At 43.4% G+C, this 26,880-nt stretch overlaps 1 protein-coding gene across 1 annotated transcript; it reads left to right on the top strand.

Moving 5' to 3' along the window:
- The first annotated feature begins 1,934 nt into the window (after positions 1-1,934).
- LOC103067523 (mucin-16-like) lies at positions 1,935-26,307 on the top strand. Its single transcript, XM_088149901.1, has 33 exons — positions 1,935-1,944; positions 2,617-2,759; positions 2,877-2,944; positions 3,610-3,782; positions 4,347-4,373; positions 5,192-5,334; positions 5,452-5,519; positions 6,184-6,356; positions 6,920-6,946; positions 7,765-7,907; positions 8,025-8,092; positions 8,753-8,925; positions 9,490-9,516; positions 10,335-10,477; positions 10,595-10,662; positions 11,328-11,500; positions 12,065-12,091; positions 12,910-13,052; positions 13,170-13,237; positions 13,897-14,069; positions 14,633-14,659; positions 15,477-15,619; positions 15,737-15,804; positions 16,470-16,642; positions 17,177-17,316; positions 18,033-18,100; positions 21,553-21,707; positions 22,318-22,481; positions 24,203-24,270; positions 24,479-24,651; positions 24,967-25,005; positions 25,366-25,445; positions 25,847-26,307. The coding sequence occupies exons 1-33, from the start codon at positions 1,935-1,937 to the stop codon at positions 25,940-25,942; spliced, it is 3,432 nt and encodes a 1,143-aa protein (XP_088006027.1). The 3' UTR covers positions 25,943-26,307.
- The last annotated feature ends 573 nt before the right edge of the window (positions 26,308-26,880 follow it).

The raw sequence follows: 26,880 nt of genomic DNA on the forward strand, positions 1-26,880 counted from the left end.
CCACACCAGAAACTGTCACTTCCCCTCCAGGGAGCATGGTGCATGGTACACCTTCAGAAAAGGTCAGTATGATGACTTCTCCTAGTAGAGAAACTGTGAGTTCTATTCTGGAGAGCACAGCATACTCCATCGCTTTCCCAGAAACCACAATGTTTATATCTGCCACATCAGAAGCAGCCACTTCCACTTCAGCGAGCACAGTGCATACTACCACTTCAGAAAAGAGCAGCATGATGACTTCTCCTAGTAAAGGAGCCATTAATCTTGTTTCAGGGAGCAGCATGGTGTCCTCTAGCACGCCACAATTAGCACATTCTGCCTCAAAGAGCACCATGATGTCTATGTTTCCTACAGAGAGCTCCAGGGGTACCGTTATTCATGAACAAACCTCCACTTCTGCTCCAGAGACTATACTGTACTCTACAGGTTTCACAGAGAGCCCCATGATTGCCTTTAGCACATCACATACTGCCAGTTCAGCCACAATGAACACAGCACCATCTCCTATAGCTCAGAGCTCATCTTCTCCAGCGAGCACAGGACCCTCCACATCTTCTCCAGGGAGCAGCACTATGAAACCAGAAAAATCCTTTGTGACTTTCCCCACCACTTCCCTTCTGAAGACAACATTCTTGATCCCTATAAAAGGAGAGAGCTCTACTGGTACCACTTTGGTTTCTTCAGTCTCCCAGAAGATGGAGTCAGTTAGTTCCTTTGAGATGAAGACTAGCTTGGGCACCTTCTGGACTTCCACACCCCACAGAATATCAACTTCTACTTCAGAGACAAGGAGAGGTAAGCCTGTTTTTGCAACATTACCTAAATTGGGAAGTGACAGTGTTAGCTTTGTAAGTGGAACACAACCTGGATTATGTTTGCTGTCTCAGCAGGCCCTGAGACCACCACCACCTCCTTTCCTGAAGGAAGCCTCTTTACGAATCAAGCTAAGATTGGATCCACATTACTTAGCACCACATCAATCACAAGTAAGTAGACAATCATGTTTAGAAAAAATAGTCAGCCTTCCACAACCTTGATGCTCTCCTGATGTGTGATGTTCAAGCCAGGCATTTTTAACAATGACTATGCTGGCTGGAGAGTTCTTGAAGGTGAAGTCCACAGTTTTAGACAGTACCCAATTTGGGTTAGGATGATTAATATATAAAGTAAAAATATTTCTAAATTTTCCAGTGTGGCAGTGATTCCTCTATGAAATCTGTTTTTAGAAAATAAGAACTATTTTATGTTTGAATGGACATTATTAAGTAAATATTCAGATCAGGAAGATGAATTTCAGCTTCTAGAGGACATTTACTCTGGTCTGAGGGTCAAGTTCAGTAGTGGCAGCAGCAGGAGAAAGTGAATGAAATACTAATACCTAAATACCCATCTCAGATGAATGCATGATTTTGAAAAACTAATAGATTTTAAAGCTATGTAGAACAGTTTGATTTTAAAATAACTAGAATTCAAGGGAAGTATACTAGAGTGAAATAATATTTAAAATTGAGGTAAAAATAAGGTGATCAAGAAGATAGTTATGCAATTGAAAACTAATGAATCATTTTCTTCAATAAAAAGATACAAAATGATAGACACACAGATAGATAGATAGATAGATAGATAGATAGATAGATAGATAGATAGATAGATAGATAGATAGATAATCTTCTTATATAGTGTGTGTGTGTGTGTACATACACATACACTCTAACTTTATTCCTCCTTCTTGATCTTGGAAAATAGATTATTGTAGTTTTTCATTCATGCCATGATTTCATGAAGAATAATGTTTGATGAGAACTAATTTAAGTTTTCCCTCTCCAGCACTTGAGATCAGTGAACCTGAAATTCATCCCGTCACTGATAGGCCAATACAGCAGCCTGGTGATAATAGGAATGTTACAAGTTCCCAAACTACTACATTGCCTGAAATGACAATAAGTAAGTAATAACAATTCTTACACTATGAAATTGGGCATGGAGGAAGATTTCGATCCTCTGTTTCAATTTTGGGAGAGTCTGACCTCAACCCAAACTCAACATGAGCTTGCATTTGATACAAACTATGCCTTCACTTTTGGAAAAACTGGTGGGGTGGATGCAGCATCGTCATTTGCTCACTTTTCCTTTTTCCTCCTACAAGTATTCCTTTAATATATGGATGTGCATACATGAGGTACAATCAAAATTTTTGGAGGGCATGATAGCAGAAGAGAAAGACATAAAGTAAGTGGGATTAATCACATACGGCCAGGATGTTCTGAACCAATACCAGATAGAAAAAAACAGATACTATGAAAAAATTATCTAAATACTTGTTGACAATCTTGTGTTATGCACCACTAAACCTATCTTAATAAATTGCAAAGAAAAAGCAGTGATTGACTGAGAGATTATGTGCCACCACGTCTTCCTTCCATTTCTGAGATGAAATGTGGAAAATGTATCCTTCTTGATAAACGTCGGTTATGCCCCACCGAACACCCTGTGTTCATAACAGGATCTGCAAAATAGAAAACAGTGATTGATCGAGCACACCTATCAGTGAGCTCCAGCGCCTTCTTGTCTACCAAAATTGGCTTCCATATCTGAGATGCACTGTATCTCTTCCAGCTGTTGCTCCCACATCCAAACCTCCAACGGTAACCGGACGCTTTACAGTGAACTTCACCGCAATCAATTTGATCTATAGGCCAGAGATGGGTAACCCCAAGTCAAGGCTGTTCAGCTCAACAGAACGAGTCTTCGCTAAATTGGTAAGGAGACCCACGCGGACGTAGCCCAGTAGCTGTTCCACGTAAGATTTTCATAAACTAGTTGGCAACAGTGTTTTACTATCAGCAGTAAAGACGTCGATTTTCCTTTATACCTAGCTGGGACAGATACTGAAAAGCAGCGACATCGGTCCTGATTTTATGAACTGCAGCTTATCGGCATTAAGGTAAGGAATATGGGATGGAGATGGAGATCTTTTAGCGATGCCTGAATGTCCTGTTAAGGGGGGGGGGAGAAAGGATTCGAACACGGACCGCTCCAAAGAACTTTTCTTTCAGTTCCGTTCTTCAGCATATCACCGTGATTCCCAGGTAGATCTCTTAAAAAAGCCTCCTTCCCCAATTTTCATCCCCAATGAAATGTAATTGCTTCTACCTTTGGTTCCATTCGCTCTGCTGGAGGCCTTATGTTTGGCTTCCTTTGCTTCTTTCCAAAACAGCTTTTCAGTGGAATTTAAAATGAAACCTTGCATTAAAAATACTGTATGAAAAGCTGCAAACTATACAATGGACCAGGTGTTGATAGAACTGCGTCCCCCTGGTTATCATGCATGATGCATGTAGCGAGCCATTCCAGAATGCGATGAGCTAGAAAAGAGCCAGCAAGGGCACCGAACAGCCAAACCGGGTGCGGGGAAAAAGTGAGGTGGCGCGCTCATGGAACAAACCAGTGTCAAGAAACAATCAAGGATGCAGAAATAGAGCAGAGCTGAAGTCCTTTTATACTTCTGCCTGCCAGGTGGATCCAAGGGCCACCCTACGCAGGTGGAATCAGCCTAAGGCCTGTACAGCTTCACTGAAAATATCTTAAGTTGGATCTTTTCCTCCTCAGGTCTCTGAATGAGGGGAAGAACACCGGAGTAGACACTGTCTGCACCTACCACAAAGTAGCTACAGCTCCCCCTTTCGACCCAGTGCACATATATCACAAATTCCTAAATGAGACCACCGGTTTCACCAAGATGGGGGCATACAACCTGGACCCAAACAGTCTTTTTGTTAATGGTAAGAAGCAGAGGTTTGCTTTTGTGACCAAAGACGTTATGAGGCTGCCTGGCACTGAGTCAGTTCTGACAAAGGTGGTCTGACGTATGGGACAGTGGCTCTCTGGGACCACCAAGGAGAGATGCCAGAGCGATACCAGATTTTCTCTAAATCTACCAGACTTGGGCTACCAAAATGTAGACGACCACTAGATGCCAGCAGTGCTTGTTGACATCTCATGGTCATTTAGACTTTTGCAGTGCAGACCTGGTAGTTCTGTTCTTCTAAGATGACTTTTTGCTGGCGATGCCCCGGGACCTTCGACGTGCAACCATTGGGCTAAAGGGAGTTAGTTAGTAGTTGGCCTACTTAAACTAAAGGCAGTACACTTCTACTAGTTGGGGACCTTCAAGATCCTTCTCAGCCTCGCTATCTGAGATCCTCTGAAATGCAGTAGCTGGAAATGTGTGGGAGGAATTTATCGTCTCTCTCTTATTTTTCTGATGGTGGATCGCTTGTGTGCGACATCCCACATCAGTCTGCTCTAGTGCCTTCTCTTCTACCAAGACTCTCTTTCCTTTTCAGATTATCATGAAGGGCCACGTCAGACCAGTAAGTACTCCTTTACAGAGCTTTCTTAAGCCATGGCCTGCCACTGTGGCACCCAATCTAAACTGTCCACTCTCACCCCAAATATACCGATTGGAGTGCAAGTAAAGGAGTATGCCCTAGGGGCCACGGCCACAACCAGTCGGTCGAAACTACAGGGACGTAGATGCAGGTTAAATGGTAGGAAGAGTTTCCAGCCCGTAAAAGGTGCCCCTCTTTTCTCTGGTCACCATCCAAAGTGGTATTTCACCAGAGTTCTTCAAACAGAGAGTGGAGAGCCATCTGTCTGGAATGCATTACCTACTCTTGCACCACATGGGAGTTTGGTTAAATGATCTCCAATGTTCCGACCCTATGATTATGACCACTAGGAACTGTTCTATAACGTGCAACAAGAATCTACCTTGTAAATGTAAAGTCCGTGCCCTGGACTTTAAAGAACAGGCCCTCCCCTTCTGTGTGTGGTATCGCTCTCTGTCCTAGAACAGTGCTATCATAGCCCTGCTCAGTCTTCTGTTCTCCAGCCTTAACCCATCAGTCGTTCCGTGAACGGCTTTGTCCGCCTTGGTTTCCAGGCCCTGCTCGTCCTTGTTGCACTCTTCTCGACCAATAGCAGATAGAGATAACGGCTACTGTCGAAATGTGGAAAATGTATGCTTCTTGATAAACGTCGGTTATGCCCCACCGAACACCCTGTGTTCATAACAGGATCTGCAAAATAGAAAACAGTGATTGATCGAGCACACCTATCAGTGAGCTCCAGCGCCTTCTTGTCTACCAAAATTGGCTTCCATATCTGAGATGCACTGTATCTCTTCCAGCTGTTGCTCCCACATCCAAACCTCCAACGGTAACCGGACGCTTTACAGTGAACTTCACCGCAATCAATTTGATCTATAGGCCAGAGATGGGTAACCCCAAGTCAAGGCTGTTCAGCTCAACAGAACGAGTCTTCGCTAAATTGGTAAGGAGACCCACGCGGACGTAGCCCAGTAGCTGTTCCACGTAAGATTTTCATAAACTAGTTGGCAACAGTGTTTTACTATCAGCAGTAAAGACGTCGATTTTCCTTTATACCTAGCTGGGACAGATACTGAAAAGCAGCGACATCGGTCCTGATTTTATGAACTGCAGCTTATCGGCATTAAGGTAAGGAATATGGGATGGAGATGGAGATCTTTTAGCGATGCCTGAATGTCCTGTTAAGGGGGGGGGGAGAAAGGATTCGAACACGGACCGCTCCAAAGAACTTTTCTTTCAGTTCCGTTCTTCAGCATATCACCGTGATTCCCAGGTAGATCTCTTAAAAAGCCTCCTTCCCCAATTTTCATCCCCAATGAAATGTAATTGCTTCTACCTTTGGTTCCATTCGCTCTGCTGGAGGCCTTATGTTTGGCTTCCTTTGCTTCTTTCCAAAACAGCTTTTCAGTGGAATTTAAAATGAAACCTTGCATTAAAAATACTGTATGAAAAGCTGCAAACTATACAATGGACCAGGTGTTGATAGAACTGCGTCCCCCTGGTTATCATGCATGATGCATGTAGCGAGCCATTCCAGAATGCGATGAGCTAGAAAAGAGCCAGCAAGGGCACCGAACAGCCAAACCGGGTGCGGGGAAAAAGTGAGGTGGCGCGCTCATGGAACAAACCAGTGTCAAGAAACAATCAAGGATGCAGAAATAGAGCAGAGCTGAAGTCCTTTTATACTTCTGCCTGCCAGGTGGATCCAAGGGCCACCCTACGCAGGTGGAATCAGCCTAAGGCCTGTACAGCTTCACTGAAAATATCTTAAGTTGGATCTTTTCCTCCTCAGGTCTCTGAATGAGGGGAAGAACACCGGAGTAGACACTGTCTGCACCTACCACAAAGTAGCTACAGCTCCCCCTTTCGACCCAGTGCACATATATCACAAATTCCTAAATGAGACCACCGGTTTCACCAAGATGGGGGCATACAACCTGGACCCAAACAGTCTTTTTGTTAATGGTAAGAAGCAGAGGTTTGCTTTTGTGACCAAAGACGTTATGAGGCTGCCTGGCACTGAGTCAGTTCTGACAAAGGTGGTCTGACGTATGGGACAGTGGCTCTCTGGGACCACCAAGGAGAGATGCCAGAGCGATACCAGATTTTCTCTAAATCTACCAGACTTGGGCTACCAAAATGTAGACGACCACTAGATGCCAGCAGTGCTTGTTGACATCTCATGGTCATTTAGACTTTGCAGTGCAGACCTGGTAGTTCTGTTCTTCTAAGTTGACTTTTTGCTGGCGATGCCCCGGGACCTTCGACGTGCAACCATTGGGCTAAAGGGAGTTAGTTAGTAGTTGGCCTACTTAAACTAAAGGCAGTACACTTCTACTAGTTGGGGACCTTCAAGATCCTTCTCAGCCTCACTATCTGAGATCCTCTGAAATGCAGTAGCTGGAAATGTGTGGGAGGAATTTATCGTCTCTCTCTTATTTTTCTGATGGTGGATCGCTTGTGTGCGACATCCCACATCAGTCTGCTCTAGTGCCTTCTCTTCTACCAAGACTCTCTTTCCTTTTCAGATTATCATGAAGGGCCACGTCAGACCAGTAAGTACTCCTTTACAGAGCTTTCTTAAGCCATGGCCTGCCACTGTGGCACCCAATCTAAACTGTCCACTCTCACCCCAAATATACCGATTGGAGTGCAAGTAAAGGAGTATGCCCTAGGGGCCACGGCCACAACCAGTCGGTCGAAACTACAGGGACGTAGATGCAGGTTAAATGGTAGGAAGAGTTTCCAGCCCGTAAAAGGTGCCCCTCTTTTCTCTGGTCACCATCCAAAGTGGTATTTCACCAGAGTTCTTCAAACAGAGAGTGGAGAGCCATCTGTCTGGAATGCATTACCTACTCTTGCACCACATGGGAGTTTGGTTAAATGATCTCCAATGTTCCGACCCTATGATTATGACCACTAGGAACTGTTCTATAACGTGCAACAAGAATCTACCTTGTAAATGTAAAGTCCGTGCCCTGGACTTTAAAGAACAGGCCCTCCCCTTCTGTGTGTGGTATCGCTCTCTGTCCTAGAACAGTGCTATCATAGCCCTGCTCAGTCTTCTGTTCTCCAGCCTTAACCCATCAGTCGTTCCGTGAACGGCTTTGTCCGCCTTGGTTTCCAGGCCCTGCTCGTCCTTGTTGCACTCTTCTCGACCAATAGCAGATAGAGATAACGGCTACTGTCGAAATGTGGAAAATGTATGCTTCTTGATAAACGTCGGTTATGCCCCACCGAACACCCTGTGTTCATAACAGGATCTGCAAAATAGAAAACAGTGATTGATCGAGCACACCTATCAGTGAGCTCCAGCGCCTTCTTGTCTACCAAAATTGGCTTCCATATCTGAGATGCACTGTATCTCTTCCAGCTGTTGCTCCCACATCCAAACCTCCAACGGTAACCGGACGCTTTACAGTGAACTTCACCGCAATCAATTTGATCTATAGGCCAGAGATGGGTAACCCCAAGTCAAGGCTGTTCAGCTCAACAGAACGAGTCTTCGCTAAATTGGTAAGGAGACCCACGCGGACGTAGCCCAGTAGCTGTTCCACGTAAGATTTTCATAAACTAGTTGGCAACAGTGTTTTACTATCAGCAGTAAAGACGTCGATTTTCCTTTATACCTAGCTGGGACAGATACTGAAAAGCAGCGACATCGGTCCTGATTTTATGAACTGCAGCTTATCGGCATTAAGGTAAGGAATATGGGATGGAGATGGAGATCTTTTAGCGATGCCTGAATGTCCTGTTAAGGGGGAGAAAGGATTCGAACACGGACCGCTCCAAAGAACTTTTCTTTCAGTTCCGTTCTTCAGCATATCACCGTGATTCCCAGGTAGATCTCTTAAAAAAGCCTCCTTCCCCAATTTTCATCCCCAATGAAATGTAATTGCTTCTACCTTTGGTTCCATTCGCTCTGCTGGAGGCCTTATGTTTGGCTTCCTTTGCTTCTTTCCAAAACAGCTTTTCAGTGGAATTTAAAATGAAACCTTGCATTAAAAATACTGTATGAAAAGCTGCAAACTATACAATGGACCAGGTGTTGATAGAACTGCGTCCCCCTGGTTATCATGCATGATGCATGTAGCGAGCCATTCCAGAATGCGATGAGCTAGAAAAGAGCCAGCAAGGGCACCGAACAGCCAAACCGGGTGCGGGGAAAAAGTGAGGTGGCGCGCTCATGGAACAAACCAGTGTCAAGAAACAATCAAGGATGCAGAAATAGAGCAGAGCTGAAGTCCTTTTATACTTCTGCCTGCCAGGTGGATCCAAGGGCCACCCTACGCAGGTGGAATCAGCCTAAGGCCTGTACAGCTTCACTGAAAATATCTTAAGTTGGATCTTTTCCTCCTCAGGTCTCTGAATGAGGGGAAGAACACCGGAGTAGACACTGTCTGCACCTACCACAAAGTAGCTACAGCTCCCCCTTTCGACCCAGTGCACATATATCACAAATTCCTAAATGAGACCACCGGTTTCACCAAGATGGGGGCATACAACCTGGACCCAAACAGTCTTTTTGTTAATGGTAAGAAGCAGAGGTTTGCTTTTGTGACCAAAGACGTTATGAGGCTGCCTGGCACTGAGTCAGTTCTGACAAAGGTGGTCTGACGTATGGGACAGTGGCTCTCTGGGACCACCAAGGAGAGATGCCAGAGCGATACCAGATTTTCTCTAAATCTACCAGACTTGGGCTACCAAAATGTAGACGACCACTAGATGCCAGCAGTGCTTGTTGACATCTCATGGTCATTTAGACTTTTGCAGTGCAGACCTGGTAGTTCTGTTCTTCTAAGTTGACTTTTTGCTGGCGATGCCCCGGGACCTTCGACGTGCAACCATTGGGCTAAAGGGAGTTAGTTAGTAGTTGGCCTACTTAAACTAAAGGCAGTACACTTCTACTAGTTGGGGACCTTCAAGATCCTTCTCAGCCTCACTATCTGAGATCCTCTGAAATGCAGTAGCTGGAAATGTGTGGGAGGAATTTATCGTCTCTCTCTTATTTTTCTGATGGTGGATCGCTTGTGTGCGACATCCCACATCAGTCTGCTCTAGTGCCTTCTCTTCTACCAAGACTCTCTTTCCTTTTCAGATTATCATGAAGGGCCACATCAGACCAGTAAGTACTCCTTTACAGAGCTTTCTTAAGCCATGGCCTGCCACTGTGGCACCCAATCTAAACTGTCCACTCTCACCCCAAATATACCGATTGGAGTGCAAGTAAAGGAGTATGCCCTAGGGGCCACGGCCACAACCAGTCGGTCGAAACTACAGGGACGTAGATGCAGGTTAAATGGTAGGAAGAGTTTCCAGCCCGTAAAAGGTGCCCCTCTTTTCTCTGGTCACCATCCGAAGTGGTATTTCACCAGAGTTCTTCAAACAGAGAGTGGAGAGCCATCTGTCTGGAATGCATTACCTACTCTTGCACCACATGGGAGTTTGGTTAAATGATCTCCAATGTTCCGACCCTATGATTATGACCACTAGGAACTGTTCTATAACGTGCAACAAGAATCTACCTTGTAAATGTAAAGTCCGTGCCCTGGACTTTAAAGAACAGGCCCTCCCCTTCTGTGTGTGGTATCGCTCTCTGTCCTAGAACAGTGCTATCATAGCCCTGCTCAGTCTTCTGTTCTCCAGCCTTAACCCATCAGTCGTTCCGTGAACGGCTTTGTCCGCCTTGGTTTCCAGGCCCTGCTCGTCCTTGTTGCACTCTTCTCGACCAATAGCAGATAGAGATAACGGCTACTGTCGAAATGTGGAAAATGTATGCTTCTTGATAAACGTCGGTTATGCCCCACCGAACACCCTGTGTTCATAACAGGATCTGCAAAATAGAAAACAGTGATTGATCGAGCACACCTATCAGTGAGCTCCAGCGCCTTCTTGTCTACCAAAATTGGCTTCCATATCTGAGATGCACTGTATCTCTTCCAGCTGTTGCTCCCACATCCAAACCTCCAACGGTAACCGGACGCTTTACAGTGAACTTCACCGCAATCAATTTGATCTATAGGCCAGAGATGGGTAACCCCAAGTCAAGGCTGTTCAGCTCAACAGAACGAGTCTTCGCTAAATTGGTAAGGAGACCCACGCGGACGTAGCCCAGTAGCTGTTCCACGTAAGATTTTCATAAACTAGTTGGCAACAGTGTTTTACTATCAGCAGTAAAGACGTCGATTTTCCTTTATACCTAGCTGGGACAGATACTGAAAAGCAGCGACATCGGTCCTGATTTTATGAACTGCAGCTTATCGGCATTAAGGTAAGGAATATGGGATGGAGATGGAGATCTTTTAGCGATGCCTGAATGTCCTGTTAAGGGGGGGGGGAGAAAGGATTCGAACACGGACCGCTCCAAAGAACTTTTCTTTCAGTTCCGTTCTTCAGCATATCACCGTGATTCCCAGGTAGATCTCTTAAAAAAGCCTCCTTCCCCAATTTTCATCCCCAATGAAATGTAATTGCTTCTACCTTTGGTTCCATTCGCTCTGCTGGAGGCCTTATGTTTGGCTTCCTTTGCTTCTTTCCAAAACAGCTTTTCAGTGGAATTTAAAATGAAACCTTGCATTAAAAATACTGTATGAAAAGCTGCAAACTATACAATGGACCAGGTGTTGATAGAACTGCGTCCCCCTGGTTATCATGCATGATGCATGTAGCGAGCCATTCCAGAATGCGATGAGCTAGAAAAGAGCCAGCAAGGGCACCGAACAGCCAAACCGGGTGCGGGGAAAAAGTGAGGTGGCGCGCTCATGGAACAAACCAGTGTCAAGAAACAATCAAGGATGCAGAAATAGAGCAGAGCTGAAGTCCTTTTATACTTCTGCCTGCCAGGTGGATCCAAGGGCCACCCTACGCAGGTGGAATCAGCCTAAGGCCTGTACAGCTTCACTGAAAATATCTTAAGTTGGATCTTTTCCTCCTCAGGTCTCTGAATGAGGGGAAGAACACCGGAGTAGACACTGTCTGCACCTACCACAAAGTAGCTACAGCTCCCCCTTTCGACCCAGTGCACATATATCACAAATTCCTAAATGAGACCACCGGTTTCACCAAGATGGGGGCATACAACCTGGACCCAAACAGTCTTTTTGTTAATGGTAAGAAGCAGAGGTTTGCTTTTGTGACCAAAGACGTTATGAGGCTGCCTGGCACTGAGTCAGTTCTGACAAAGGTGGTCTGACGTATGGGACAGTGGCTCTCTGGGACCACCAAGGAGAGATGCCAGAGCGATACCAGATTTTCTCTAAATCTACCAGACTTGGGCTACCAAAATGTAGACGACCACTAGATGCCAGCAGTGCTTGTTGACATCTCATGGTCATTTAGACTTTTGCAGTGCAGACCTGGTAGTTCTGTTCTTCTAAGTTGACTTTTTGCTGGCGATGCCCCGGGACCTTCGACGTGCAACCATTGGGCTAAAGGGAGTTAGTTAGTAGTTGGCCTACTTAAACTAAAGGCAGTACACTTCTACTAGTTGGGGACCTTCAAGATCCTTCTCAGCCTCACTATCTGAGATCCTCTGAAATGCAGTAGCTGGAAATGTGTGGGAGGAATTTATCGTCTCTCTCTTATTTTTCTGATGGTGGATCGCTTGTGTGCGACATCCCACATCAGTCTGCTCTAGTGCCTTCTCTTCTACCAAGACTCTCTTTCCTTTTCAGATTATCATGAAGGGCCACGTCAGACCAGTAAGTACTCCTTTACAGAGCTTTCTTAAGCCATGGCCTGCCACTGTGGCACCCAATCTAAACTGTCCACTCTCACCCCAAATATACCGATTGGAGTGCAAGTAAAGGAGTATGCCCTAGGGGCCACGGCCACAACCAGTCGGTCGAAACTACAGGGACGTAGATGCAGGTTAAATGGTAGGAAGAGTTTCCAGCCCGTAAAAGGTGCCCCTCTTTTCTCTGGTCACCATCCGAAGTGGTATTTCACCAGAGTTCTTCAAACAGAGAGTGGAGAGCCATCTGTCTGGAATGCATTACCTACTCTTGCACCACATGGGAGTTTGGTTAAATGATCTCCAATGTTCCGACCCTATGATTATGACCACTAGGAACTGTTCTATAACGTGCAACAAGAATCTACCTTGTAAATGTAAAGTCCGTGCCCTGGACTTTAAAGAACAGGCCCTCCCCTTCTGTGTGTGGTATCGCTCTCTGTCCTAGAACAGTGCTATCATAGCCCTGCTCAGTCTTCTGTTCTCCAGCCTTAACCCATCAGTCGTTCCGTGAACGGCTTTGTCCGCCTTGGTTTCCAGGCCCTGCTCGTCCTTGTTGCACTCTTCTCGACCAATAGCAGATAGAGATAACGGCTACTGTCGAAATGTGGAAAATGTATGCTTCTTGATAAACGTCGGTTATGCCCCACCGAACACCCTGTGTTCATAACAGGATCTGCAAAATAGAAAACAGTGATTGATCGAGCACACCTATCAGTGAGCTCCAGCGCCTTCTTGTCTACCAAAATTGGCTTCCATATCTGAGATGCACTGTATCTCTTCCAGCTGTTGCTCCCACATCCAAACCTCCAACGGTAACCGGACGCTTTACAGTGAACTTCACCGCAATCAATTTGATCTATAGGCCAGAGATGGGTAACCCCAAGTCAAGGCTGTTCAGCTCAACAGAACGAGTCTTCGCTAAATTGGTAAGGAGACCCACGCGGACGTAGCCCAGTAGCTGTTCCACGTAAGATTTTCATAAACTAGTTGGCAACAGTGTTTTACTATCAGCAGTAAAGACGTCGATTTTCCTTTATACCTAGCTGGGACAGATACTGAAAAGCAGCGACATCGGTCCTGATTTTATGAACTGCAGCTTATCGGCATTAAGGTAAGGAATATGGGATGGAGATGGAGATCTTTTAGCGATGCCTGAATGTCCTGTTAAGGGGGAGAAAGGATTCGAACACGGACCGCTCCAAAGAACTTTTCTTTCAGTTCCGTTCTTCAGCATATCACCGTGATTCCCAGGTAGATCTCTTAAAAAAGCCTCCTTCCCCAATTTTCATCCCCAATGAAATGTAATTGCTTCTACCTTTGGTTCCATTCGCTCTGCTGGAGGCCTTATGTTTGGCTTCCTTTGCTTCTTTCAAAACAGCTTTTCAGTGGAATTTAAAATGAAACCTTGCATTAAAAATACTGTATGAAAAGCTGCAAACTATACAATGGACCAGGTGTTGATAGAACTGCGTCCCCCTGGTTATCATGCATGATGCATGTAGCGAGCCATTCCAGAATGCGATGAGCTAGAAAAGAGCCAGCAAGGGCACCGAACAGCCAAACCGGGTGCGGGGAAAAAGTGAGGTGGCGCGCTCATGGAACAAACCAGTGTCAAGAAACAATCAAGGATGCAGAAATAGAGCAGAGCTGAAGTCCTTTTATACTTCTGCCTGCCAGGTGGATCCAAGGGCCACCCTACGCAGGTGGAATCAGCCTAAGGCCTGTACAGCTTCACTGAAAATATCTTAAGTTGGATCTTTTCCTCCTCAGGTCTCTGAATGAGGGGAAGAACACCGGAGTAGACACTGTCTGCACCTACCACAAAGTAGCTACAGCTCCCCCTTTCGACCCAGTGCACATATATCACAAATTCCTAAATGAGACCACCGGTTTCACCAAGATGGGGGCATACAACCTGGACCCAAACAGTCTTTTTGTTAATGGTAAGAAGCAGAGGTTTGCTTTTGTGACCAAAGACGTTATGAGGCTGCCTGGCACTGAGTCAGTTCTGACAAAGGTGGTCTGACGTATGGGACAGTGGCTCTCTGGGACCACCAAGGAGAGATGCCAGAGCGATACCAGATTTTCTCTAAATCTACCAGACTTGGGCTACCAAAATGTAGACGACCACTAGATGCCAGCAGTGCTTGTTGACATCTCATGGTCATTTAGACTTTGCAGTGCAGACCTGGTAGTTCTGTTCTTCTAAGTTGACTTTTTGCTGGCGATGCCCCGGGACCTTCGACGTGCAACCATTGGGCTAAAGGGAGTTAGTTAGTAGTTGGCCTACTTAAACTAAAGGCAGTACACTTCTACTAGTTGGGGACCTTCAAGATCCTTCTCAGCCTCACTATCTGAGATCCTCTGAAATGCAGTAGCTGGAAATGTGTGGGAGGAATTTATCGTCTCTCTCTTATTTTTCTGATGGTGGATCGCTTGTGTGCGACATCCCACATCAGTCTGCTCTAGTGCCTTCTCTTCTACCAAGACTCTCTTTCCTTTTCAGATTATCATGAAGGGCCACGTCAGACCAGTAAGTACTCCTTTACAGAGCTTTCTTAAGCCATGGCCTGCCACTGTGGCACCCAATCTAAACTGTCCACTCTCACCCCAAATATACCGATTGGAGTGCAAGTAAAGGAGTATGCCCTAGGGGCCACGGCCACAACCAGTCGGTCGAAACTACAGGGACGTAGATGCAGGTTAAATGGTAGGAAGAGTTTCCAGCCGTAAAAGGTGCCCCTCTTTTCTCTGGTCACCATCCGAAGTGGTATTTCACCAGAGTTCTTCAAACAGAGAGTGGAGAGCCATCTGTCTGGAATGCATTACCTACTCTTGCACCACATGGGAGTTTGGTTAAATGATCTCCAATGTTCCGACCCTATGATTATGACCACTAGGAACTGTTCTATAACGTGCAACAAGAATCTACCTTGTAAATGTAAAGTCCGTGCCCTGGACTTTAAAGAACAGGCCCTCCCCTTCTGTGTGTGGTATCGCTCTCTGTCCTAGAACAGTGCTATCATAGCCCTGCTCAGTCTTCTGTTCTCCAGCCTTAACCCATCAGTCGTTCCGTGAACGGCTTTGTCCGCCTTGGTTTCCAGGCCCTGCTCGTCCTTGTTGCACTCTTCTCGACCAATAGCAGATAGAGATAACGGCTACTGTCGAAATGTGGAAAATGTATGCTTCTTGATAAACGTCGGTTATGCCCCACCGAACACCCTGTGTTCATAACAGGATCTGCAAAATAGAAAACAGTGATTGATCGAGCACACCTATCAGTGAGCTCCAGCGCCTTCTTGTCTACCAAAATTGGCTTCCATATCTGAGATGCACTGTATCTCTTCCAGCTGTTGCTCCCACATCCAAACCTCCAACGGTAACCGGACGCTTTACAGTGAACTTCACCGCAATCAATTTGATCTATAGGCCAGAGATGGGTAACCCCAAGTCAAGGCTGTTCAGCTCAACAGAACGAGTCTTCGCTAAATTGGTAAGGAGACCCACGCGGACGTAGCCCAGTAGCTGTTCCACGTAAGATTTTCATAAACTAGTTGGCAACAGTGTTTTACTATCAGCAGTAAAGACGTCGATTTTCCTTTATACCTAGCTGGGACAGATACTGAAAAGCAGCGACATCGGTCCTGATTTTATGAACTGCAGCTTATCGGCATTAAGGTAAGGAATATGGGATGGAGATGGAGATCTTTTAGCGATGCCTGAATGTCCTGTTAAGGGGGGGGGGAGAAAGGATTCGAACACGGACCGCTCCAAAGAACTTTTCTTTCAGTTCCGTTCTTCAGCATATCACCGTGATTCCCATGTAGATCTCTTAAAAAAGCCTCCTTCCCCAATTTTCATCCCCAATGAAATGTAATTGCTTCTACCTTTGGTTCCATTCGCTCTGCTGGAGGCCTTATGTTTGGCTTCCTTTGCTTCTTTCCAAAACAGCTTTTCAGTGGAATTTAAAATGAAACCTTGCATTAAAAATACTGTATGAAAAGCTGCAAACTATACAATGGACCAGGTGTTGATAGAACTGCGTCCCCCTGGTTATCATGCATGATGCATGTAGCGAGCCATTCCAGAATGTGATGAGCTAGAAAAGAGCCAGCAAGGGCACCGAACAGCCAAACCGGGTGCGGGGAAAAAGTGAGGTGGCGCGCTCATGGAACAAACCAGTGTCAAGAAACAATCAAGGATGCAGAAATAGAGCAGAGCTGAAGTCCTTTTATACTTCTGCCTGCCAGGTGGATCCAAGGGCCACCCTACGCAGGTGGAATCAGCCTAAGGCCTGTACAGCTTCACTGAAAATATCTTAAGTTGGATCTTTTCCTCCTCAGGTCTCTGAATGAGGGGAAGAACACCGGAGTAGACACTGTCTGCACCTACCACAAAGTAGCTACAGCTCCCCCTTTCGACCCAGTGCACATATATCACAAATTCCTAAATGAGACCACCGGTTTCACCAAGATGGGGGCATACAACCTGGACCCAAACAGTCTTTTTGTTAATGGTAAGAAGCAGAGGTTTGCTTTTGTGACCAAAGACGTTATGAGGCTGCCTGGCACTGAGTCAGTTCTGAGAAACTTTATCTAATGTATGGGACAGTGGCTCTCTGGGACCACCAAGGAGAGATGCCAGAGCGATACCAGATTTTCTCTAAATCTACCAGACCTGGGCTACCAAAATGTAGATGACTACTAGATGTCAGCAGTGCTTGTTGACACCTGATTGTTTTTTTGAATTTTGCCCTGCAGACCTGGTTGGAAGAGTCACTTAATTTGTTTGTCCTTATTGTAATGAACATTGGAAGGGACTTCTTTATATATTTCTTTTTTCTTTCTTTTTATATTCTTACTTTTTTCTTTCTTTTCTTTTTTTCTTTGCATTTTATTCCTTTCTAATCTCTTTTTTTTCTTTACGTTTAGGTTATATAGAGAAAGTTAAGATGGCAGCAATGATTATGACTACTTTGAATTTTGACAATACATTGGGAAAAGGAAGGAAAAGAAAAAGTAACATATTGGTTCTTGTTTCCTTCTTCTAGGATATTCACCATCTACAACTGATTCAGCTCCAGGTGGAGTAGGCTATGAGCTTGGTTTCACAATCATCAACAAGAACTTGACCAATACAAATCCATCATCTCTAGAATATAAGCAATTGATGGGTGCCATCAATAAGCAGGTGAAAATTTTCACTTAGAACTCCTCTATTCTAGACCCTGAACATGAGCATGATAGGAGACTATCATGAGATGGTGCCCAGTTGCAAGTCTCACTGACATTCTTCAATTCCCTCTCTTTTTGCAGGGTTTTTTTGGATTAATTTTCTTAATCTGCATCCATTCCTTCCACAAACTGTAACCCAATTTGATTGATATACCTACAATTTTGTAGCTACAATAAAGTAGTTCAGGAAGAGGATGTCTGTTAAATCTGAATGTCCATTAAATTCAAATATATCATTTTATCAATCTGCCTCATTTGCCTATTTACCTAATTGATATAAATTGATCATTTGCAGTAACAATGTCAGTTTAATGGACTAAGTTGATTTCATGGGCAAACCCTCAATTTGGACAGACCTTAGTCCATTTAATGAGGATGGGATCTGAGTGAAAATTTTGTCCATTGTATCTGAATCCATTAAACCAAGGTCCATTAAACTGTAGCAGTACTGTAGTTCTTCTGAGATGGGCGGCATACAAATTTGAAAAATAAATAAATAAATAAATAAATAAATAAATAAGAGTTTGTTCTCAAATCTGTCTTGGGTACTCTCATCTCTTTCTCAGTTGGTTTCCCCACCCAGTAGAGTGGATGATTTATTGTGCACCAAACAACAAGGGATTTTAAAATGTAGATTTAAGCTTAATAGGACTTAATTTGACTTGATTCCAGTTGAATCAACTTTTCCGCCAGAGTTCCATCAGCGATGGATTCAAGATTTGTGCTGTAACTGGATTAAGGTCAGTATTTACCAAAGGTGGCTCTGAGCAAGATCTTGATCACATCAAGTTCATACAATACATTAAACCAAAACCAAGTAAACTATGTTATGGCTTAGTATGCCATGTAAATTCAGCCAGGTGTGGCTTACTCAGCAAACTATGATTAAGTAAATTATGGTTTAGTGAAATATTTAAAATAGATCTATGTCTGTGCACTCATTGTTTGGATCCTACCTGTCTTCAGTACTGAGCACTTGAAGATACCACCTAAACCTGGCTATGTAAAACTTTTAACATAGATGGTGATTCTCTAGGTGGAGGATTGTTTTTGCAGCACACTAGGAAGCTAATTATCCATGTTATATTGTATTGTTTTAACCTTTGTTATGAAGGTGGACTGTTAGCCTGAGCATGAAACTGAGCAAACTCAGGGAGGCAGTGAAGGACAGGAAGGCCTGGCGCAATATGGTTCATGGGGTCATGAAGAGTCGGACACGACTTAACGACTGAACAACAACAATGTTAGCCACTTAGCTGGTTACAGTTGAAGCAGCCTACAAGCCTAAGTAATAAAATAAAAATAAGAAAACACAGTATTTCCCAACTCACATTCTCCAAGCATGTTGGGCTTTTAACTTCCAGAATTCCAAATCAGCATGTCTGTAATGGAACAAGAGTCCCCTTTCCCTTCCCTACCCACCTTTCGAAGTAAACCAGAGCAGTGCTGCAGGATATACACAACAAAATAGCACTCCCCATCTTCTACATTTCTTCAGATTTTTGAACTATGATACAATTTAGAGCTATGGAGAATAAAGGAGCATTTCATTCATAACCTCTTTTCTGTAGACAGACCATTGCTTTCCATCCACTTACCCCTTAAGCTAGAAGTGGGTAGCTTTGGCTGATTATAAAAATCCTGTGCAAGTTCAGCAGGAGCTCTCTCTCCCTTCCCTGCAACCTGGGAGAGAGAGAGGAGAAAAGTAACCAAAAGAGATGAAAAAAAAAAGGGGGGGGCAGATAGAATAACAAAATTATCGGTATATATCAGAAACAGAATGCCCATTTTAGGCACTGGCCCCACTCATTCCTTGTTGCAGCTGTGCCTACCATGTGGATCTTCCTTCACTAACAGATTATTCCTGGAATAATGCAGCTCTTAGCATTAAAAAGGTTGCTAGCCCCTGCTGCTGACTGAGCTAAGTATCTTAGGAAAGGGATTCCAAAATAATCAGACATGAGAATAGTCAGATTTCTCTCAAGATTATCAAGAGGACATTCAAATTGTCCAGTCCAGTGGATATTGACTGAAAAAATTAAGGGCAGGGATATGAGGGAAAGCAAAAGCAGACATGGTTCTGTTACTGGGCCTGGGGGCCAGGAGGTGTGGCTGAGCCCATAAAATGTTTATGTTGATTTATCATTAATGAGTTTGTTTTTTCCCTGGCTGTGGTTTATATGTGTGTTGTCATTTCCTATTTTTTATGTTTTATGCTGTTTTTAAATATTGTTAGCTGCCTAAAGTCATGAACTTGAGATGGGCAGCCATATACATTGAAATAATAAAATTTAAAAAAATAAAATATAGTTCACTTGGAGTACTGCAGCATTGGTTAAAAATCAGAGTCACAGAAGCACCTTAAATCATGACGATTAGCCAGCTGGCATGTTTCTCATTTAGGCAGAGTTCCAACAACACACAAAACCCAAGTTAATAAAGAAAAATATTGTATTCACATATTAAGCCCAAACTAATAAACTATTTTCTGATTAACATGATGGCCCTGTTCATACAATATACTAAGGCAGTGTCTGATTGCCACAACACACTCAACCACAAACTGCCCAACAAGCTTTTGCTGTAGCCTATTTTACTTGTGTGAACCCAGACTTATTTTATAAAGCCATTGGCAAGAGGTGGGGCAAGCTGTCTTGCTTTTCTGATGCATATATCAGAATTGGGACATGTCTGCAGGAAAGCTTCATTTTTTTTAATCTGTTGGATCCTAGGAGCTGGAATCCAGAAACTTCATGGAAATGCATTCATTATTATTAATTTCACCAAAGTAGATTTGGCCCACTCCTAATAGGCTGGATAAATTTACATGATAACCCATCATGTGGCTTGACTGGTTTTAGCTGAGTCTGTTTGGTTTCAACCCCAGCCATTGTGGTTTGTAAACCAGGGTTTATTTTTGAATGTATTGTTTGGCGACCCAGCCAATTTTGGTTTGTTCAGTAAAAGATGCTAAGAGCAATGGATTTCTTCGCGAGTAGTTGGGAAGCCCTTGACTAAGACAGTGGGAAATACAGCTCTCAGTGGTCTTGCTGGCTAGAAATTTTGCACCACTGAAAAAGACAGTTTTGGCAAAGGATATGTTAACTTAATTATGTTATAATAATATACATTAACTTACATTATGAAGTCTCAGCATACCATAGTGTGAATCTTTTGTTCCATATGCACTTTGATCTTAAGACATGTCATCAAGATATCAAAGCTCAAGATGGCTTTGAAAGTTGCCTCTGAAAATATCTGACTAACTCACAGTACAGGTAGTCCTTGCCTAATGACCACAGTTGGGACCAGAACTTCCATTGCTAAGTGATGCAGTCGTTAGGTGAAACATCATGTAACTGCATTGCTTAATGACTGCAATCCCAGCAGTCCTGGTTGCCATCGTTAAGTGAATGCACTGGTTGTTAGGCAAGGCAACTTCCTGCTGGCTTCCCACAATCAAGTCAGTGGGGAAGCCAGCAGGAAGTTGCAAGCCCCAGGTGCTGCCAGGTGGGGGAGGGAGCATGGAGGTGCGTGGGAGGGTCAGGTGCGCAGGGATGCAGTGCAGGTCGGGTGTGCAATGGGCCCTCATGCACCCAATCTGCCCACATACCTCCTTGCTCCCTCCCCTACCCACTCCCTCCCCCATCCTCTGTAGCTGAAAATCCTGCTTGGATTTCGGCACTAACCTTTTTCAGGAAGCTTCCAAAGCTCTGTGCACTAAACACCCCAGAACTTTGGGGGCTACCTGAAAAAGCTTCATGCCAAAATCCTGCTTGGATTTTAGTACAGAACTTTTTCAGCCAGCCCTCAGAGATGAGAGGGAGTCCTCTCAGCAGGCAGCAGTGGCTTGAGACCTTCCCTGCCAGCTTCCCTATTGATTTCCTGGCAGACAGCACGGAAGACTGCAAATGGCAATCACATGATCGCGGGGCGCTTGGCAACCAGTTATAAGGGCAAACCAATTGCCGAGGTCCCAGATCACTGTAACTTTGGGTACAGGTTGTAAGTCCCTTCATTCAGCACCATCGTAACTAAATGAATGGTCGTTAAGCGAGGACTACCTGTAATATAATTTGAGATTCTTTTGTGTATTAAACATTTCACTGCCAATCCAATTTGCTTCTTTGCTTTTGCTTCTTAGCATGAGTCCTTCTTTTTTCCTCTTCCTTAACTACCCCATACTTTTTAGAAGCGGTTCCATCATAGTTGATTGCAAGTGTTACTTCCATCCTGCAAGGAATATCAGCAAAGACATGGTCAAAGATGTTTTTCAACGAGAGACCCGGAATGCCACCTCTCAGTGGCTGGGTAATAGATTCCAAATCAAGGGCTTCACTGTAGAAGGTATGAAATTTGGCACAAATTTGGTAAATGGCCTTTTAAGAAATCCATAATATTCCCTTTCCTGTCACTTATGTCATTTATTTAGTTAATTAGTTAATTATATTTTTAACACTCTTAGGGTCTTCCAGAAGCTTATAATAGCTTGGCTGCAAGCCTTTCCGACATGAGTGACAGAGCTGCCCCCACCAGGAATATTTGTTTGTTTACTATATTGGTATACTATTTGTTCCCAAAGGTTCTAGACAGCTAACAGTGAACAATTAACAACAACAACAAAAACCCTAAATATATATGGAACAAAAATCCATAAAAATGAGTGCCACAGACATCACCTGTATATTATAAAACGTAATACTTTTTTCTTCTGTGCCAATCAGAGGAAAATATTTACAAGTTTCCTAAAACACGGGAGGGAGGTTATATTAATTGTATTTTAAAATTATAATTATATACCTTATTTCTTTAATTGTATATTATCGTATTTTATGGTTATTATTGCATTGGTGGTAGTTTTTGTACACCATTTAGAGTTGCCTTGACTGAAGTGGTTTTTAAATTTACAAGTAAATAAATGTTTGTTGTATTTGTGCACTCCTCTTTATGCTGAAAGGTCTTGAAACAAATACTGAAGCAGTAACCTATAAGCCCCCGCACATGCTAAAGGTGAAGAGCTTCACTGTAAATTTCACCATTACCAACTTGCCATACAAGAAGGACATGAAGAATCCAAAATCAGATGTTTATCAGAAAGCCAAAGCGAGCATCGAGGATGAGGTAAATGGCTGAGAACATGGGATAACCTACAGAACATCTGCAGGATTCATTGATATTAAAGCCCCAAAATGTGTGCAGGTTTTCTGCCTAGAAGAACATACAGCAGTAGTTCTACGGTTTGGGAAAAAATGTTTTTTTTAACCCACTGTGCATTGGAACAATGCTAGAAATAATGTAATGATATAGCATAATAGAAAGCAATATAATTTTTTAAAAAGAGTGCCTTCACTTAAAAAAAATTGATGGACAACAAAAGTATCCCACCCCTGATCTTCTTTTTCTCTCCAAATCTTCAAGTGTGTTCCTTTCTGCTTCCAAGCAAAGACTTTAAAGTTAGAGGCTGTTTCAGAGGAGATATCACAATTACGATAAGACTGATTTTTGAAAGGAAAATTAAATGCACATATCTGTTAGTGCACATGCCCCTTGCTTTTAAAGAAATGCAAGAATATTTACGAAATGGAACTGTTCTGTTCTATTTTGAGCTTTTGAGAGAGGGGAGGAAGGAGAGCATCCAGTAAGTAGGTGAGAGGCTGGGTACAGACACAGGGAGGTGGCTGTCCACAAGTGGCACCACAAGTCTGCAGTGGTCAGTGAGAGGAGAGACCAGGTGCCCCCTGGTGGCTGGGAAGAACAGGTGGATCATATCAATACAGATGCAATGGAGGGAACATTGTCCAAAAGATGGGAGAGAACAAGAACACATGTGGTAGGGGGAACCTCTCTGCAGATGCTTCTCTCACAAATAATGGGGGTTTTTTTTGGTATCTTACCTTGAGAAAAAAGAGATACTGTACCAAAAGAGGCATCTATGGGGAGTCAAAAATCTCAAGATGGCAGAAGTGCAAAGCCCTGTTCCTTTTTTACATTCATTGTGCATGTGATACATGTAAAAGAGACAGGGCTTTGACTGCATGGTCATGGCTGACATCTTGATTTTTTTGACACCACCCCCCATGGAGGCCCCCGTAATGGTATATGGGAATGACCTTGGGAGACAGGGTGAAGAGACACAGCCAAGGGAATGGTCAGATAAAAGACAACTTAGCCTGCAGCAACAATGTGGCGGGGCAAGAGGCTTGGAAGAGACCCTCTGTACTTTCTTGGGCTGCAAGTAGGATGGGGGGAAGAGGTGTACTTTCAGACTTGCAAGACTGATACCAGCCTTGCGAGGTAGGCCAGACAGGAAACACAACCAGATGAGCTAATTCTACTTTATTGTAAGGTTACATTAGCAGAATCTTGCAAGTCTGAAAGTACATCTCTCCCTGTCACATCTTACTTGCAGCCCAAGAAAGTAGGGAGGGTCTCTTCTGAACCTCTTGCCCTGCCCACATTGTTGCTGCAGACTAAGTTGTCTTTTATCTGATCATTCCCTTGGCTATGTCTCTTCACCCTGTCTCCCAAGGTCATTCCCATATACCATTACAGCCCCTGGAAGCTAATCTTTATTCAGCATTGCTCCCTGTGCCAGGGTAGAGTTTCCTTCAACAGAACTTCCAAATCCACTTAACAGATAATAACAGAATAAGAGATTTAGTTATTCATTCGAAGGATAATGCTGCAGCTTTAACCAGCATGTTCCATAAAGCAGAATTAAGTATGGAAGTTTTCCATTCAACACTTCAAGGGAAAGCCTCAAGAGAAATAGGATTGATTCTTTCTTAACTCATTATAACTCCTGGTAACCCATTAATCCCTCTTCTTTTTTCTTGGAACAGCTCAACCAGCTATATCAACGCAGTGATCTGAAGATGAATTTTCTAGGCTGCTCTGTGAAAAACTTCAGGTGTGTTTTTAAACAGAATGCAAAGCTAATTGAGCTGTCCAGGTCCACATTCACAAACCCATATGCTGTTTTTGTTTGCTACTGCCACTACTATTCCAAAATTCTCATGAGATTTTTTTTTTTACATTGCCAAATAAAAATCTCAGATTTTTAACTTTTCAATCCCACTTGCTTAATATTTATCTTGGCTTGTATTTTTCTTTTTCAGATCCACTAGCCATGAAACTCAAACTGATGTCAGTTCTGTCTGCACATTTGCAATGGATTTTGGTTCAAGGACTTTTGACAAAGACCTTGTGTATGATATATTTAAAAACCTGACTCAGAATGCCTCCCTAATGGGGAAATACAGCCTGGACAATAGCAGCATAAACGTTAATGGTAAGATGTGGGAAGCACAAGGTATATTTGACAGGGGTAGATGTTATAAATTAGAAAAGGAGAGACAAAGCTAAGTGAGAATCTTAGACTCTGCCAGGGGTTTCTGGGACAGGGGTGGGTGTAAAAAAAATCAAGATGGCAGCCACCACCATGCAACTGAAGCATCACACATGTAAAAAGGGGATGGAGCTTCAACTGCATGGTGGTGGCTGCCATCTTGACTTGTTTGACCCCTGCAGACCTCCCTGGACTCTGCCTATCTTTCCCCCTTTCCATATTTAATGGAATTCTTCCTTCCCTCCCATTTTTTTCCAGGACACCCTTCAGCCATGGCAACAGAACCCTCCAAACAAGGTAATTAGGACCTTTTGACCCAAGATATTTTGGCTTCAGATTTCAGAACCCTCATCCCTCCAGGCCAAGCTGAAGAAATGTAGGATTGTTACTGCACCAGTTCCTGCAGAAAATGCTATAAGCTGAAACCAAATTGGAGGGCTGTTGCTTAGCTGTACCACCCAAGAAGAGAGCTAGGTGGAGCCCACAGGCCTGCTTCCTGATCAGATGCTATGAAGATAGCTGGTCTCATCATCAGAATCAGCATAGCCTGCTGTTTTCAAGAGGCCTATCCAAAGCATGCACATGGCCTGTGGAAATGGGCAGGGTGTAAATTTCATCAATAAATTCACGCATTTGCATTCTTTCTTCTTTTTCCAGAGCTCCCTTATTGGGCCATCATTCTCATATGCTTCTCCATCTTACTGGGTTCCATCTTTTCCCTTCTTCTGTGTTTCTTGGTATGTATGCACTGTACTTCAAGGCAGAGGGTTAATGAAGTGTCTCTAACATAAGGAATCCACAGTACTCTTCCAATAAATACCTGAAGAGTGTGTTTTCCCAGAAGAATTTTAATAATGGGAGCTAGGATGTGATGAAAGAGCTTCCTTCAAGCCATTTTCACATTGGGAGGCCTCTTAGGATGTTGCTGGAGGCAATTTTGGGAAAGAAGGATCCTAAAAGCAGTTAATGGAGCAATGGAAGGGGTCTTTCTGCTTTGCTTCTTCCTCTGATAAAGTCAGGTGGAATGGAGGCTGTTAACTCCTGTAGGGAAGTCCACGCTGAGAGAGAAAGTGGATGAAAGGAGGAAGGCACTTCACTTGTATGTGCATAAAATGTATTTATTTCTGTCTTTAATCAGACTGCTGTCTGGGTGAAGAGGAGAGCAGGCAAGTATCAGATCCAACAGAGCATTTTCGGCTTCTATTTCCCACACTTGGACATGCGAAAATCATAGAGATGTGGATTTTGGAAACTTGACTCCTTCCCTGCAAGGGGACCTTTTTTGCACAGTTCCATTTTGCACATACTGTGCAGGAAACATATGTTTACCACAGCTGGAATGAATGCCTTGATGAAGAAGAGATACTGCATATTCTATGGAAGACTGCCAGATTGACAGTATGGGGTGCCCATCTTATTTATTTATTATGCATTGTGAAATTTGGAGTATCTTTTTAAATATCTACAAAAACTACAGATTAGATTATTTAAGTGCCAAAAAAGTTAGATTCTGCCTGGAGCATGGATCGGAATTTGCATTCTTTGAAACTGCACATAAACTGCATCAATGAACTCTATTGCACATAAAAAAATTAAAAAGAAAATATATATTCTTTTGCTCAATCAGTAAACATTACACTTGTTCTTGTTTTTGAAGCAGGGTTTTCTTCTTTCCAAGACAATGATGTTGAAATGGAAGACTTACAGTATTTCTATTTGAGCTCCAATTATAGCATACTGTACAGCAGTACCTGATTTCAAAATAATGTATCATGGGTAGAGATGATTTTCAATCCTTTTTTTAATGTTATTTCTTACAAATCAATAAATTTGAGCAAGAAAATGAAAAACAAAATGAAACCAAAACTATCAAGAATCTAAAATAACCTCTTTTTAAGAAAATCGCAGCATACATGATTATGAACTCAATTCTTAGAATACACAAGAAAGATGTCAGTGTGAGGAAATCAGCTTTATTTAGTCAGAAGTGACATAATTCCTTCTACATTAATTTTGCAGTTATATATAGCTAAAGTCTAGTTGCCACCAAAATGACAAAGTATTTATACTGATCTTATCTTCCCTCTTTTCAGCTCTTTCTAGCAGCAAAGTACCTTAGATGTGCGTGGGTGTTATTATTTTCTGCTTCTCATTCACTCAGAGGACTAGTTG

The sequence above is a fragment of the Python bivittatus genome, unplaced genomic scaffold, assembly GCF_059951505.1.
Source record: "Python bivittatus isolate LINGU-HERP-01145 unplaced genomic scaffold, Pbiv_v1 ctg000580_np1212, whole genome shotgun sequence".
NCBI classification, from domain to species: Eukaryota; Metazoa; Chordata; class Lepidosauria; order Squamata; family Pythonidae; genus Python; species Python bivittatus.